Source organism: Lepus europaeus, chromosome 13 (genome assembly GCF_033115175.1).
Source record: "Lepus europaeus isolate LE1 chromosome 13, mLepTim1.pri, whole genome shotgun sequence".
Classification (NCBI taxonomy): Eukaryota; Metazoa; Chordata; class Mammalia; order Lagomorpha; family Leporidae; genus Lepus; species Lepus europaeus.
The window spans coordinates 80,012,390-80,030,054 of NC_084839.1; the positions used below are offsets into that span (position 1 = coordinate 80,012,390).

The following is a 17,665-nucleotide window of genomic DNA, read 5'->3' on the forward strand; positions in this document are numbered from 1 at the left end:
AATCAGTGCTTGTCGTGACAATTGGATATTTTCTGTTTAATTTATGTTCTGCGCTTACTTCGTAAAGGTGAATCTTTCCTGCGCTAGATCTCTCAGTGCTTGATCTCATTTCCATCGCCCTCCTCTTTGACTTGGAACATCTTCAACCTCTGCCTCTCCAGGCTCTTCACCCTTGCACTGATTTCCTCCCATTTAAGACAAACCACCCTCTTTATATCTTGCACGTTGAGGTCTCTGAACTCCATGAGGAACCAGCCTGGAACTGTTCAACCAAGTTGTGTGGTATCACCCTGTCCGTCCTTCCTTATTAACTTCTAGGATAAATAACTTAACTTCCTGGTCACGTTCAGACATTTTGAGTCTGGACCAATGCAAAATTTCAATCTCAAACCCAATTCAAAGTTGCTCCTCTTCTCTGTCATAGCCAGGGTTGTGGCTCCAGGTACTAGTGGTGAGGAGAGGCATGGGCGCTCTTTACTGCTCCCCACGCTCACTGTTGGTGATTCTGGTGAGTTGGGATTGGGGGAGGGGGTGAGGAAAGGACAAGTGTCTCCCCCTGGCTGGCAATGAGATGGCCCTCTCCGTGGATGGCCTCTCTGTGAAGGCGCTGGTCATGCTTTCAGGAATGCACTTCTGACGGGCTCCACACAGTTGTTTGCAGGTGAGGCACTGGCCTCCCCAGGGGAAGGCTCTCTGGGTTAGAAATCAGGTTCTCAGCCCCCAGTGAGTCCCATCTTGCTGCAGCCCCTTACGACTGAAGTCCTTTTACCCAGCCCTCAGCCCTCTCGGTGGACACCCAGCAAACACTCCAGCCCAGCTGCCATTCACATAGTCATCTGTAGACTCTGTCTTGCCAAATAGGGGGATTGCCAGCTGTTTCACTGACCCCTCTCACGGTTCCCCTTCTGCTAAAGTAGACATGGGCAACAGATGCAAACCTGTTCCTTGCTGGGTGCTGCAGATCTTTATGAATAATTCTCTTAGATCCATTTCCCACGTATGTGTTGTTACTTGGCTTCCAAGGTCCAGAAGATGTAGTACTGAGTTTTCCTCAGTTACTTAGGAATCACTTTCCATCATTAATCCCAGCCACGGGGATATGTCTATTTGCCCATTGGTTCTCTAATTCTGGATGCTAGAGTAGGTGGAGTCACCTCCTCTGTTCACGTTGCTTGCTTTCCTCTGCTACAATTCATTCTTTCCAAGATGAATGGGTGCATTGATTTTTATTACATTAAATACAGCATGAACAGCTCCATCATCCTAGATCTCCCTTGGGTGTGATCAGAATGCCTTTGGATATCTAACCCTGTTTTCCCTGTGAGGATGGTAAGGGATTATTTATGAAAGGAAACGTTTGGCATTCCATCCTGATTTCTTTTGTGAAAAGAAAATGACCTTCCTCACCCATGCCCAGGCCATGCTCTGGGATTAGAAAAGATCCAGACCTCACTGGGAGTTGCCACCATAATGTGCTCTGAGAGAGAGGGTGAGGGGCCATCTATGATGACACCGTGGACATCCTAGCCTGGCCAGGTCCTCATCTACCTCCAGGAGCCTGAATGAGGCTGGAGGGAGGTCTGGACTCCTCAGGGCAGAGCTCCACTGGGCCCTCCTCACAACAGATCTGAGCTCACTATGATGAACAACGGGTCGTTGAGTCAAAAGCCATCCCTAAGCCTTGTCTTGAGTTTTCTAAGGGAAAATCCTGATTCTTAAATTAAACTCATGCTATTTCCCCAGGAGCACCTGGAAATAAGCGTGTTGTGATTTTTGTCGATGACTTAAATATGCCCAGACTGGATCGCTATGGCTCTCAGCCTCCCATTGAACTGCTACGGCAGTATCAAGACTTCGGTGGATTTTATGACAGAAACAAACTCTTTTGGAAAGACATACAGGTGACTTTAGGTTTTAAACTATTACTTTTTGTATTTAAATTTAAATAATTAGGCAATATTATATATTATATATTGCCTAATAGGAAAGTATCACAGATCGGGTGGCTTGAATGACAGAAATCAATTTTCTCTTAATTACCAAGGCTAGACATTCAAGACCAAAATGTCAGCAAGCTTGTTACATTCTGAGTCTTTTCTCTTTGGCTTGTGGATGGCCATCTTCACCCTTGTCTTTATGTGGGCTTCCCTCTTGCCTGTGTCCTCAACACCAGTCCTTGGATAAGGGCCCACCCTAGTGACCACATTTTAGCTTACTTACCTCTGTATATCCCTTATATAAAGATAGAGTCCCGTTGTGAGATAGCGGGGAGAAGGACTTGAATGTATCTGGGAGTAGGGGACACTGTTCAGCTCCTCACGTGTGGCCTCCGTGTTTCTTGGAGGTAATGCAGTGCCTTTGATCCGTAATGGATCCTTGCTGTGCTTGCCTCGGGAATTCATGGACAAGTGAAACAGTCCCTGCCTCCCGCAGAGCTTGGCTTCTGAGGGCAGATATTTATGATGCAGGGTGATGCACGTGGGGAGACAGAGCAGCTGCCTCCTGGCATCGGATCAGCGCAGCGTGCCGGCCGCAGTGCCCACTGGGGGGTGAACCAACGGAAAAAAGGAAGACCTTTCTCTGTCTCTCACTGTCCACTCTGCCTGTCAAAAAAAAAAAAAAAGGATTAAGTATTGAATGATGTGTGCAAAACTGGCAATGCTGGCATATGGTAGGGGCTCAAAAATGTTGGCTGTGAGTACTGCTGTAGGGGTGGGCAGATGGCATCTCTCTTGGCCAGATGACCTGAGTGGGTTTCTCCCACATAGGATGTAACCATCGCAGCGGCATGTGCCCCTCCAGGTGGTGGACGCAACCCCGTGACACCCCGCTTCATCCGGCACTTCAGCATGCTGTGCCTCCCAATGCCCTCGGAGCATAGTCTGAAACAGATCTTCCAGGTGAGGATGGACTCGTACATAGACCAGGGGCAGGGGAGGAAATGTATTAATTCCTGGGTTCCCGCGATCAAAGTGTTGCCAGGCAGCCCATTCATCCCTCCTTGAGTGACACACAGCTCAGCATGGGCACCCAGAGAGTGGTGGTGGGTATCGCCACCACTTCCTCCTGTGTGTGTGCTCTCAGACATGACAAGGACGAAGTCCTGGGAACAGAAAGTACTTGTATGAATGCAATTTCAGGGGTAGGAAACGGTAAACGGCACAGGTAGAATGAGATTGTTTGGATAACCAGTCTGGAGAGCTTTGTCTGCAAGCACACAGTGATGGGGGAATTAACTGGGCTTCTAAGTTCACCTTTGTCGACCTCTTCCAACAGAGGTCCTCGTATAGTAGAGAAAGGGGCAGACCCAGCACGTCCACAACCATAGTATGTGCAAAGGGATTTTCTGTTCAAATTGAAACTGCTTACACTCATGGAAAATTGTTTAAATAAATCTGAATTGATTTTGATAAGCTCTTTAGGAGTAATGTGAAGATGATATATAAAAAGGGCCACATTTTGGAAAACTTTGGGAGAATACTCTCTGATATGAAACAATGGAGCTTATCTCCTGTAAATAAATGCCTAATTAGAGAATATGCTGTATTGACTGCTTCTATTATTATCACACACTTATCCTATTTATATGATTGCTTTAACACTTGAACCTATCTATAGGATCATTTTGACACTTAATCCTATCCATATGATCTCTATAACACTTAGAATGCTATTTTTACTAACCAGCTTAAAGGGATTTGGGGTCCCATGGCAAATTTTTAAGCTGTACCCTTGGAGTTAAGTCCACAAGAATGTATGCAGAACTATATTGCTTCACAGTTACAAACTTCATACATCTCACAATTACATCTTTAGGGTCACAGTGGTTCTTCCCTCTGTGCCCAACCTCCCACCCACACTCCGCCCCCCCTTCCCTCTCTTATTCTGACTCTTATTTTTAACTAAGATCTATTTTCAATTAACTTTATACACATATGGTTCACTCTGTTAAATAAAGAGTTCAATGATTAATATGAAAGAAAAAATGGCAAGTAAAATAAAAGGGAAAAATATATAAAATTTTAAAAAAAACTTCCTCAACAGTCAAGGCATGGACTTTTCAATGTCATTGCTTCTCAAAGTGTCAATTTCATTTCTACAGATTGCGTTTTAGGTGCTCTATTAGTTATCACAGGTCAGGGAGAACATAGAATTTGTTCCTTTTGAGACTGGCTTATTTTGCTACGTATGTTTTCCAGCTTCATCCATTTTGTTGCAAATGACTGGATTTCATTTTTAACTGTTGTGTAGTATTCCGTGGTGTACATATTCTTATGATTTCTTTATCCAGTCTTTAAGTTGATGGGCATTTGGGTTGATTCCATCTCTTTGCTATTGGGTATTGAGCTGTGATAAACATGGAAGTACAGATAGATCTTTCATATGCTGATTTGATTTCCCTTGGGTAAATTCCCAGGAGTGGGATGCCTGGGGCATATGGTAGATCTATATTTCAGATTTCTGAGGTATCTCCGCACTGTCTTCCATAGTGGCTTTACCAGCTTACAATCCCACCAACAGTAGGTAAGGGTATCTTTTTCCCCACATCATCTCCAGCAACTGTTGTTTTTTTAAGATTTTGTTTATTTATTTATTTATTTGAAAGTCAGAGTTACGCAGAGAGAGATCTTCCATCCACTGGTTGACTCCCAAATTGGCTGCAACAGCCAGAGCTGTGCCAAACTGAAGCCAGGAGATTTCTCCAGGTCTCCCATGCAGGTGCAGGGGCCCAAGCACTTGGACCATCTTCTACTGCTTTCCCAGGCCATAGCAGAGAGCTGGATTGGAAGTGGAACAGCTAGAACTAGAACCAGCACCCATATGGGATGCTGACACTGTAGGAAGCAGCTTTACCCACTACACCACAGTGCCGGCCCCTTCAGCAATTGTTGTTCATTGATTCCTGTATGAGAACCATTCTAATGGGGGTGAGGTGAAACCTCACTGTGGTTTTGATTTGCATTTCTCTGACTGCTAGCAACCCTGTGCATTTTTTCATGTATCTGTTGGCCATTTGGATTCCATCTTTTGAAAAAAGTCTAAGTCCTTGACCTATCTCTTAACTGAGTTGTTTGTTTTGTTGTTGAGCTTCTTGATCTCTCTATTTTTTTTTTTTTTTTGACAGGCAGAGTGGACAGTGAGAGAGAGAGAAACAGAGAGAAAGGTCTTTGTTTTGCCATTGGTTCGCCCTCCAATGGCCGCCACGGCTGGCGCGCTGCAGCCAGCACACCGTGCTGATCCAAAGGCAGGAGCCAGGTGCTTCTCTCGGTCTCCCATGGGGTGCAGGGCCCAAGCACTTAGACCATCCTCCACTGCACTCCCTGGCCACAGCAGAGAGCTGGCCTGGAAGAGGGGCAACTGGGACAGAATCCGGTGCCCCAACTGGGACTAGAACCCGGTTTGCCGGCGCCGCAAGGCGGAGGATTAGCCTGTTGAGCCATGGCGCCAACCAATCTCTATATATTCTGATTATTAATCCTTTGTCAGTTGTGTAGTTTTCAAATATTTTCTCCCATTATGTTGGTTGTCTCTTCACTTTGCTGATTGTTTCTTTTGCAGTGCAGAAGTTTCTCAATTTGTTGTAATCCCGTTTCTTGATTTTGGCTTTAATTGCCTTTGCCTCTGGGGTCTTTTCCAAGAACTACAGCTGTGCTGATGTCTTGCAGTGTTTCCCAGTTTTTTCTAATAATTTGATGGTGTCAGGTCTTTAGTCCATGTAGTTCTTTACTCCATTTTCAGTGGACTTTAGTGAAAGATGTAAGGTAGGGGTCTTATTTCATGCTTCTGCATGTGGAAATTCGGTTTCTCAACACAATTTGTTGAAGAAATTGTTCTTGCTCCAGGGATTGATTTTTACCTCCTTGGTCAAATATAAGTTGGTTGTAGATGCTTGGATTGATTTTTTTTGTTTTTCTGTTCCATTGGTCTATCCATCTGTTTTTTGTACCAGTACCAAGCTCATTTGATTATAACTGCCTTGTAGTCTGTCTCAAAATCTGGTATTGTGATGCCTCCTTCGTTGTTTTTATTGTATAAGATTGCTTTAGCTATTTGAGGTCTCCTGTGCCTCCATATGAATTTCAGCATAATTTTTCCTAAATCTTAAAAGAATGTCTTTGGTATTTTTATTGATATCACATTGAATCTGTAAATTGCTTTTGGTAGTATGAACATTTTGATGATACTGATTCTTCCAATCCATGAACATGGAAAATGTTTTCCTTTTTTTTTTTTTTTTTTGTATCTTCTATTTCTTTCTTTAATGTTTTGTTATTCTCATCATAGAAATTTTTGACATCCTTGGTTAAATTTATTCCAAGGTATTTGATATTTTTTGGTAGCTATTATCAATGGTATTGATCTTTGAAGTTCTCAGCTATGGCATTGGCTGTGTATACAAAGGCTGTTGATTTTTGTGGTTCGATTTTATATTCTGCTTTTCCAAACTCTTCTATGAGTTCTAATAGTCTCTTAGTGGAATCTTTTGGATCCCTTATATATAGAATCATGTCATCTGCAAATAGGGATAGATTGAATTCCTCCTTCCCAATTTGTATCCTTTTGGTTCCTTTTTCCTTCCTAATGGCTCTAAAACTTCCAGGACTATATGGAATAGCAATGGTGAGAGTAGGCATCCTTGCCTGGTTCTGAATCTCAGTGGGAATGCTTCCAGCTTTTCTCCATCCAATAGGATTCTGGTTTGTCATTAATTGCCTTGATTGTGTTGAGGAATGTTTCTTCTATTCCCAATTTGCTTAGAGTTTTCATCATGAAAGGGTGTTGTATTTTGTCAAATACTTTTTATGTGTCTATTGAGATAATCATATGGTTTTTGTTCTTCAACTTGTTAATATGATGTATCGCATTGATTGATTGATTTGGAAATGGTTGAACCATTCCTACATACCAAGGATAAATCCCACTTTGGGTGAATGGTCTTTTTGGTGTGCTGTTGGATTCAATTGACAAGTATTTTGTTGAAGATTTTTGCATCTAAGTTCATCAGGGATGTAGTTCTCTTTCTGTTGTATCTTTTTCAGATTTAGAAATTAAAGTGATGCTGGCTTCATAGGAAATAATTGGGAGTATTCCCTCCATTTAAATTGTCTTGACTAGTTTGAGAAAAATTGGAGTTCTTCTTTAAATGTCTGGTAGAATTCACCAGTGAAGCCATCTGATACTGGGCTTTTCTTTATTGGGAGGGTCTTTATTACTGCTTACTGATTCAATTTCTGTCTTGGTTGTTGGTCTGTTTAGGTATTCTCTGTCTTCATGGCACCTTTGAGGTAGGTCATGTGTGTCCAGGAATCTCTCCATTTCTTCTAGCTTTCCTGTTTTGTTGGCATACAGCTCTTTGTAGTAATTTCTGATTCTTTCTATTTCTATGGGTTCTCTATTACATTTCCTTTATCATCTCTAATTTTGGTAATTTGAGTCTTCTCCCTCCTTTCTTGGTTAGTTGGCCCAGTGGTGTATCAATTTTGTTTACTTAAAAAAAAAAAAAAAGCTCAGCTGGCGCCACGGCTCATTAGGCTAATCCTCCACCTGCAGAGCCAGCACTCCGTGTTCTAGTCCCAGTCAGGGCGCCGGATTCTGTCCCGGTTGCTCCTCTTCCAGTCCAGCTCTCTGCTGTGGCCCGGGAATACAGTGGAGGATGGCCCAGGTCCCTGGGCCCTGCACCCACATGGGAGACCAGGAAGAAGCACCTGGCTCCTGGCTTCGTATCAGCACAGCACACTGGCTGTGGCAGCCATTTGGGGATGAACCAACAGAAGGAAGACCTTTTCTCTGTCTCTCTCTCTCACTGTCTAACTCTGCCTGTCAAAAAAAATCATTTTGCTGATCTTTTGTATTTTATTGGTTCCAATTTTGTTCTCTAATTTTAATAACTTCTCCTAGTTTTGGGTTTGGTTTGATGTTTTTCTAGGTCCCTTGAGATGCATTAATAATTCGTTTATTTGGTGCCTTTTCAATTTCTTAATGTAGCACTAATAGCTTTAAACTTTCCTCTTAACACTGCTTTTGCTGTATCCCATAAGTTTTGATATGTTGTGTTGTCATCTTCGTTTCCAGAAATTTCTTAATTTCACTTTTTGATTTTTTCAGTGACTGTTCATTTAGGAGCATGTTGTCAGTGTCCATGTGTTTGCATATGTTCTGGAGGTTCCTGAATTGTTGATTAGCAATTTCATTCCATTGTGGTTAGAGAAAGTGCATGATATAACTTCCATTTTTTAAAATTTGCTGAGACTTCCTTTATGGCCTAGCATGTGATCAATCCTAGGGAACGTTCCATGTACTAGTGAGAAGAATGTGTTCTGTGGCTGTAATATGGAAAGCTCTGTTAGGTCCATTTGATCTATAGTGTCAATTAACTCTGTTTCCTTGCTAATTTTCTGTCTGGTTTATCTGTCCATTGCTGAAAGTGGGTTATTGAAATCCCATATTACTATTGTATTTTTGTCTATATCTCTCTTTAAATCCATTAACATTTCTTTTAAATAGTCAAGTACCCTGTAATTATGTGCATAAACATTTATAATAGTCACTTCTTCCTGCTGAATTAATCCCTTGATCATTATAGAGTGCCCTTCTTTGTCTCTTTTGACAGTTTTTGTGTTAAAGCCTATTTTTTCTGATATTAGGATGGCTACCCCAGCTCTTTTTTGGTTTCTGTTAGCATGGATTATCTTTTTCCAACCTTTAAGTCTGTGAGTATCATTGTTAGTATTGTTAGTGAGATGTATTCTTGTAGGCAGGAAATAGCTGGGTTTTCTTTTCCCATTTAGCTAGTCTGTTTTTAACTGGAGAGTGGAGGCCATTTAAATTCAGGGTGATTATTGATAAGTAACAATTTTGCCCTGCCATTTTTCCTTTTTTAGTCCCTTTTTTTTATACTTTGGATTTCTTTTTTACTTTTGCTGGGAGTTTTTCTGCCTTCACCACCTTTCGTAGTGATAACTCCATTTCTGTGTTTCTGTGTGTGGCACATCCTTAAGCATCTTTCATAAGGCTAGATGGGTAGTAACAAATTCTTTCAATTTCTGTTTGTTGTGGAAGTTCCCTATTTCACCTTTATTTATAAATGAGAGCTTTGCAGGGTATAGTATTCTGGGTTGACAGCTTTTTTTCTCTTACAAGTTGGACTGTATCTCCCCATTCTCTCCTAGCCTGTAGGGTTTCTGATGAGAAGTTCACTTTGAGTCTAGTTGGAGTTCCTCTGAAGGTAATTTGGCATTTCTCTCATGCACATTTTAGAATCTTTATGTTTTACTATGGAGAGTTTTACTACACTGATTCGTGGTGAAAATCTTTTCTGGTCATGTCTATTGGGAGTAACATGTGCTTCCTGTACTTGAAAGTCCTTTTCTTTCTCCAAATTAAGGAAGTTTTCTGTTATTTCACTAAAAAGATCTTCTAATCCTTTCTCTTTCCATGCCTTCAGGGACTCCTATGAATGATGTATTGGGTCATTTGATGGTATCCTGTAGATCTCTAACAGTGATTGTTTTCTGATTTCTTCTTGTTTCTGTTCTGACTGTAAAATTTCCAGAGATCTGTCTTCTAGCTCAGATATTTTCTCTTCTGCCTCACCAACTCTGTTAAGACTTTCCACTGCATTTTTAGTTGATCTATTGAATTCTTGATCTCTAGTATTTCATTTTAATTTCTTTAAGATCTCAATTTCATGGGGAAAATTTTCATGTCAACTATAGTTTTCTTTAGTTCATGAATTTGGTTCTGAGTAATCTTATGATTAGTTTCTAAATTCCTTTTCTGGCTTTTCCTCAATCTCTTCATCTTCAGCTTCTAATATTGAAATGTTGTAGTGTTCCTTTGGAGGACTCACAGTGACTTCCTTTTTCTTGTTTCTTGAATCTTTTCCTTTATTCTTCGGCATTTGTTCTGGCAGCTTTTGTCTTTGGTTTGTATTTCTGGGCTTAGCAGGATGTCTACACTTTCAGTGAATGCCAAGAGGTGTGTGCTGGGTGGCCATGATGCTCTTGTTCAGTATTCCAGGGTAAGACCCCCATTGAGCATGGTAGCTCTCCTCTGAGCTGATGGGTGTCCTGGTGTTAGTTCCCAGTGTGCAGAGCACTCATGTACTCTGCTTAATGAAGTGCATATTTGATCTGTGGAGTCTTTCCTGTGAGCAAGATTCCCTCTGTTACGAGCTGTTATAGGTAACCAAAGAGCTGGGAGGTACAGAGAGGCACTCTGTGGTTTCCCAGGATCTAGCCACGTTGTCTCCTCTTACGCAGTCACTGTTTTCTCAGATTCAGCTCCCAGGGCTCTCTGGGTCGTGGATTGTCAATGGGGCCACTTCACTCTGCTAGTCAGTCCAGTATATAAGGAACCTTAGGTGTTCCCAGAGCAGCGGTCTGTGTGTGGTCTTCCCAACCAGCTTCAGTGTGGGGGGGGGGGGGGGGAATGGAGTTTCCTCTGGTTAGGTGTGTGGTTCATGGGTGTGTAAAGTACCCACCCACTGTAGCACACACACACACACACACCCCTACTTCTCAGTGGTATTCTGCAGGTAGGAGAAACCCAGTCAGTGCTTCACTCACCTACTGTTGCCAGGCAACTGATGCAGTGCAACTGGCCTATGGAAGAAGGAATTCTGAATTGCTGTAGCCCTCATTGATTGGGTGGGATGCAACCTCTGTTATTTATTGTTGGGCTCTTATGGGAGGTAAGGCAGCTCCCTGCCTATGTCAAAAAAAAAAAAAAAAAAAAAAAAAAGGTAGGATCCTGTATACCCTTCCCCCATTGATTACAGGACTCTGCTGTAGCAGGGGTTTGGGGGCGGGGCGGGGCGGTGGTTCGCATGGAACTTTAAAGATGGTACTGGCACCGTGGGCCCTGGCTCCCATGGAACCCCCTCTTGCTTTGTTTGCTGTGGCAGGCATCTTCAAGCTGCCATTGTTTTCTGCTGTTTATTTGCTCCCTCGGCAATGGTTTGGAATGTTTCTATTGCTCGCTTTGGGTCCCCTGCTGGGGTTTCCCCAGGGCTCTATCCTATGAGTGTATTTACTCTCCATTAATTTTGCCCCATGTAAGTCAGACTGTCCTATAGCTATACACCATTTTGGAACCTCCCTTAAATTTCATTTTGAATCACAACCCATTTCAACAGTGTCTTAGAGTTCGTTTACCTTTCCTGTCCTTTGTCCTTGTATTGAGAAGGAAGAACCTTGGTATAACCAAGAACTAAAGAAATGTAAAATCAGTAAATTAAATTTGTTATGTGTAACATATATATTCATTTACTTCTACATAAAAGAAGCCTAGGAATCTAAATAGTACTTATGTATTATATATTTATAAATTTTTAATCACCTATTAGTTTTAATCTAGTCTGTCCCACTATTGTGTTGATAATCCATTGCCAGTTACTCGAACAGTGCATAAATACAGAGAGCACATCACTCATGAATGGTCTTGGCTTGCACAAATGTGGAATATGTGGGTTGCGGGTGACTCTTCCTTAAACCACACCACATACACATCTGAGTGTTTATTTATTTGAAATGTTTGTGACAAAATATGTATCACTATACATTCCAAAGATAAACCAAATGGCATGCAACAAAGTAAATTGATGTCATTAAATGGAATTTCTAATTTGAAAGATATAACAGCAGTAATTGATAAATCATAATCATCTCCATAAAATACTAATAATATCCTCTTGCTAAAGCATCTTTCCCCAAAACTGTGAGAATTCTGTCTGCATCTTCTGTTAATGTTCTTAATGGGAGCTTTGCAAAGATGCCAAACATGTCTTATAAGCCAAGTTCTCAGTAAAATACCAACCCATAGTCCCCTGGAAACTTTTTTAAGATTTTATTTATTTGAGAGAGTTACAGAGAGAAGGGTCTTCGATCTGCTGATTCATTTCCCAAATGGCCACAGCGGCCAAAACTAGGCTGATGTGAAGCCAGGAAATTCTTCCAGGTCTCCCACACAGGTTCAGGGGCCCAAGCACCTGGCCCATCTTCCACTGTCTTCCCAGGCCATAGCAGAGATACAGATCAGAAGAGGAGCAGCCAGGACATGAACTGGTGCCATGGGATGTCAGTGCTACAGGAGGAAGCTTGGCCTACTACACATAGTGCAGTACCTCCCTTCAGGAAATTAATATTCCAATTTTAACTCATGAACACAAATTTAATAGCACTTCATTCACTCCTTAAACATATATCTGTTGAGCAACTATTGTATGACAGATGATATCCTTGACTTCACGGAATTTCCTTCCTTGAGACAGATTATAAAGAGGTAAATGAGATATGTAGAAATACACATGCCATTACCAATATATGTCAGAAACTGTTCCAGTAATTTGTGATAGAAAATGGACAGGCTGGAACTTTTTTCATGTAGATTATGCACATTGCTTATATAATGTAAAAATTCCAGCTAGACTATTCTTTATCATACACATACAGTTGGACAGATTTTGATTAAATTTCATTCAGGAGAGTCCTCAAAATACAGGCAATGTGGACTGTGCTTAACACATGTTGATGACCCAGAGGGGAATACCTTGAAAAGACAGTCCATGGGGCCAGCATGGTGGCATAGTGGATAAAGCCACCACCTGCATAAGTTTGCCAGTTCTAGTCCCAGGTGTTCCACCTCCCATCTAGCTCTCTGCTTTGGCCTGGGAAGGCAAGTAAAAGATGGTCCAAGTGCTAGGACCTCTGCACCCATGTAGGGGACCCAGAGGAAGCTCTAGGCTCCTGGCTTTGGATCAGCATAGCTCTGGCTATTGCAGCCAACTGGGGAGTGAACCAGTAGATGGAAAATTCTCTCTCTCTCTCTCTCTCTCTCTCTCTCTCTCTCTGTGTGTGTGTGTGTGTAACTCTGACTTTCAAATAACTCTTTTTAAAAAAACAGTCCTCAAAAGCTGTGGAAGCTAATGTTCAACACAAGACTTGCTGAACAACAAATAATTCAGTTTATTTCTAAAATCTCTCATCTACAAGCCAAAAATCTAGACATGACCTGGCAAGCACTGATAGGTGTTCTTGTAGCTTCTTCCCATGAAACTAATGGTGATGAAAATTTATCTGTTTTAAAAACCGTAATGATTTTCTCAGGCAACTATGGGTGGGGGCTAACTCATAAAATATGTTCTTTCAAACCATGTACATTATTAGGAGATCAAGAGACTGGTGGGAGGGCTTATTTTATATTGGTAGTCAGGGAGGTCTCTCTGGAGAGATGACACAACCAAGACATGAGGGATGAAAAGACCTGACTAGAGAAGAGGGGAAAGGCTGTGCAGAGTCCTAAGGAAGGATCACAGGGTGTTCAAGCCAGCATGGATGGGACACAGTGAGCAGCAGGGAGGGAGGGATGAGGTGGGGAGCTGGGGAGGGCTGGAGCTCCTGGGGGAGCTGTGACCTGATGTTCATGAAAGAAAATGGGAAGGGAATTCAGAGTAGAAGTGGAGAGGCCAGTGAGTGAAGGAGGGAGAGTGGGGAGGAAGCAGAAGTGGGTGTTATCATGGGACACAGAAGGAAACGGATTCAAGACATGTACCAAAGATCGGTTGAGGGAGACAGAGAAAGGAAAGTGTCAAAGGAGACCTACAAGGGAATTCCAAGATGCCTGAAAAGAGAAAAGACATACTGCTTTAGACAATGGAAAAACAGCAAGGGAAAAAAGGCAGAGGAAGTGCCATTCCCAGGGGAGAGCTGGAGAGAAATCTTCAGTGGAAATTCTTCTGAAGGGAGAGGGATGCCGTGGATCAGCATGGAAGGTGTGGATGCACAGCACTGAGCACTGACAGCACAGGATCCCCAACGCTGAGAACAGGAGGCTATGAGCTGAGAGCAGTCTGCAGTAGCTCGTGCCACTGCTGATACTGCTGGAGGGAGAGCCTTGCAGATCGCAATGACTTTGAATCAAGCCAAGGGCCCTAATGGAAGTGTGGGGGGCAGGATACCCACCTAACCAAGCAAAAATGTTTCTTTCTCCCTATCCCCGAACAAGAGTGCCTGGCAACCAGTGGAGAGAGGGCTCCATCATGACAGTAGTAGAGACTGGGTCATAGAAAACACCAAAAGACAAATGGAAATTTTAAAAATTCCCAAAAATGGAGATGGTAATATTTAAAACCTATGGGAAAAAGCAAAAGCAATATTAACAGGGAAGTTTTTATAGCAAGTGGTGCCTACATCAAGCATTTGGAAAGACATCAGATAAATGAGCTATCAGTGCATCTTGAGACCAAGAAAAACAACAAACCAAACCCAAAATTAGGAAAGAAAAAATTAGAGAATAAACAAAATTGAAACAAAAACATATAAAAGATCAGTCAAATGAAGAGCTGGTTTTTCAAAAAAATAAAACTGGTATACCATTGACCCAACTAACCAAAAAGAGGGAGAAACCCAAATTAATAAAATCAGAGGTGAGAAAGGAGATGTAACAAAAGATACCACAGAAATAAAGAATCATCAGGAATTACTACCAACAGCTGTATGTCAACAAATCGGAAAATCTAGAAGAAATGGATGGATTCCTGGACACATACTGTCTACAAAAATTGAGTCATGAAGACATAGAAAACCTGAGCATACCAATAACCAATATGGAGATTGAATCGATAATAAAGACCCTCCCAACAAAGAAAAGCCCAGGACTGAATGACTTCACTGCTGAATTCTACCAGATTTTAAAGAACTAATTCCAATTCTTCTCAGCTATTCAAAACAATTAAAAGGGAAGGAATCCTCCCAAACTCCTAAGAGGTCAGTATCATCTTAATTCCAAAACCACAAAAAGATAAACCAGTGAAAGAGAATTATAGACCAGAGTCACTGATGAATATAGACACACAAGCCTTCAACAAAATATTAGCCAAACAAACCTTGCAACACATCAGAAAGATCATTCACCCAGACCAAGTGGGATTTATCCCTGGTATGCAGGGATGGTTAAACATACAAGTCAGTAAATGTGTTACATCACATTAACAAACTGGAGAATAATGATTATGATTGTCTCAATAGATGGAGAGAAAGCATTTGCTAAAATACAACACCCTTTCATTATGAAAACCTTAAGTCAATTGGATATAGAAGGAATATTCCTCAACACAAGGCAATTTATGACAGACCAACAGCCAGCATCACAGTGAATGGGGAAAAGTTGGAAACATTTCCACTAAAATCTGGAGCGAGACAAGGATGCCCACTTTAACCATTGCTTTCAATATACTCCTGGAAGATTAAGCCAGAGCCATTAGGCAAGAAAAAGAAATCAAAGGGCAATACAAGAGCTTTAGCGCCCACATATCTTTGTATTGGATTTGAGCTTCCTATTTATTACCAAAAGTATCAGATCTGGGTTATTTGGAAGGTAATTATTCATTTTTTAATCTAATCCTCTCATGTTCTGTTTCTGGTTCCAGGCTATCTTGAATGGATTCCTGAATGACTTTCCACCAGCTGTGAAGCAAACTGCATCCAACATTGTAGAAGCCTCAGTTGAGATTTATAACAGAATGAGTGTTGATCTCCTGCCAACACCAGCCAAGTCTCATTATGTGTTTAATTTGAGGGATTTATCCAAATGTATTCAAGGTAGTGTATTCAAGCCCCTGTTCTCTGAACTGCAGCTTCCCTTCATTTTCATTGGCTTACAAACCTCTCGGTGGAATCACGTGTATCCAGGTGTCCGTGACACCCTGGGAAATTCTATTGCAGGTCCCTGTTCAAGTCACTCTCTACCCCCACCCCCAGGCTGACCACTTCCCAGCTTGTCACACTGCCAACAACACCTCCCCATTTTTCCTGCCATCTGATAATATGTCTTTCACTGAAGAAAAAAAAAAAAGCAATAGACCCAGAGCTACCTCATTTTCTAAATCTCCCATTCTACCTATAAACCTATATCTTCCTTCTCTGAGCTGCACCTGTCATAAACCAGTAGTGCTCTGCCCTGAATACCAATCTGCTCCCACCTGCTCAGGGACACTACTCATAGTTCCCACTTCTCTCCTGCATCTTCAATGTTTCCCCTTCTCTTGGATCATTCTCAACGATTGCAATACCTCCCATTTAAAAATAATTCTCCTTAGGCCTCATAACCCCCTGATGGTGTTTCTCTGCCCTTCCTGGAAAGACCCCTTAAATAATGGTCTCCTCATTTTCCCACTTGCCCCCTTCAGTTCTACTTTTAATACCTTCCAGTGAACACTCTCTGCCTGATGCTGCAGAGTTCCTCTTCTTCCAAGTTTCTCTCTCCATTCCATCAAATCCACTGTTCAGTTCCCAGTCTCAGCACCATCTGGCACCTCTCCCCCTCCAAGTCGTCTTTGGCACAACTCATCCTTCCATCTTTCTGTAATGCCCCAGAGCCTGGGCACGCACTGTCTTAGGTTCCCTTCTCTCTCAGTGGCTGCTGCTGCTCCTCTTCCTTATCTCAAAATGTTGGGGCCCAGGCCTCTGCCTTTGGTCTTTTTTTTTTTTTAATCTACACATACTTCTAGGTAACCTATCAACTCTATGGTGTTAACACCACCTATGTAGAGTTGGCACTCAAGTGCCTACTTCTAGCTCTGACCACTCTTCTATGTGATTTGCATATCCAGCATCCTTCTCAGTGATCTTACTCAGATATCCAATTATGCTGGGTAAACTGGACATGTCTAGACCAAATTCTAGCTTTATCCCTCCATTCCTGGCCACAGGTATCCTCGCCCCCGAGCCTTGGCCACATGTTTTGACAATGCCCATCCAGCCATGCAGAGTCCTGACCTGATTTACCTCCTACATATATCCTAGATCTGACCACTTCCCATGTCTCCCTCTACCACTGCTCTAGCCCAGTTACCAAGATTCCTAACAGTAAGAGCCTCCTCTCTAATCTGCTTCCTGTTCATCCTTTCACCTTTCCTTGAGTCTAGCCCAGCCCTGTCTTCTGCACAGCAGCCAGAGGTAACTCCCAGTCAGACCCTCCAGAGGCTGCTTCCCCTGTGCCTGCTGTGCAGCTGAGTCTCTATGCAGTCAGAACCCAGACATCCCTCCCTCCCTCCCTCCCTCCCTCCCTCCTTCCCTTCCTTACTCCTTCCCTCCCTCCCACCAATGTGGACCTTGGGGGAGGCAATGGTGAGGGCTCAAGTAATTAGGCTCCTGCTACTCACATGGGAGACCTGGATTGCGTTCTTGACTCCCTAGTCCTGGTCCCTGTGGGCATTTGGAGCAGTGAGCTAGCAAATACAGAGTTCTCTCTGTCTGCCTTTCAAAAAAAAAAAAAAAAAATGAATGAAATGCACCATGGGGAAAAAAAAACAATGTACATTTTCAAAATGTCTTGCATCAAAATAAGCTTATCTTTTAATTCTATCTTCCATAAACATTTTGAAGTACCCTTGTATATTTCAGGAATTGTGACATCCTTATTTTAACATTACAACCCATGTAACAATGAAGCGAATGTTGTTTATTCTGTGAAGTCTGACCAACTTCACATGTTCAGCTAAAGAATCATCACAAAACAGGAAAAAAAAATTGTCAGATGTGTCCTCACTTTGCTTTCAAAAGGGGATCACTATCATGTGTATATCCCTTGGGTTTGTGGGTAAAGTCGGATTTAAGGATATACTAGTTAACTATTGCTAGATTCCACAAGTTGAATTTTCCTTTTT

General features: G+C 42.1%; 1 protein-coding gene across 1 annotated transcript in view; it reads left to right on the top strand.

Moving 5' to 3' along the window:
* The window catches only part of DNAH6 (dynein axonemal heavy chain 6), a 287,841-nt gene that overhangs the window by 166,181 nt on the left and 103,995 nt on the right, over window positions 1-17,665 (top strand). The window contains exons 39-41 of the mRNA XM_062208725.1: window positions 1,744-1,901; window positions 2,769-2,900; window positions 15,428-15,599. Of these exons, the coding sequence (XP_062064709.1) occupies window positions 1,744-1,901; window positions 2,769-2,900; window positions 15,428-15,599 (462 nt within the window). The remainder of the gene's footprint in view (window positions 1-1,743; window positions 1,902-2,768; window positions 2,901-15,427; window positions 15,600-17,665) is intronic.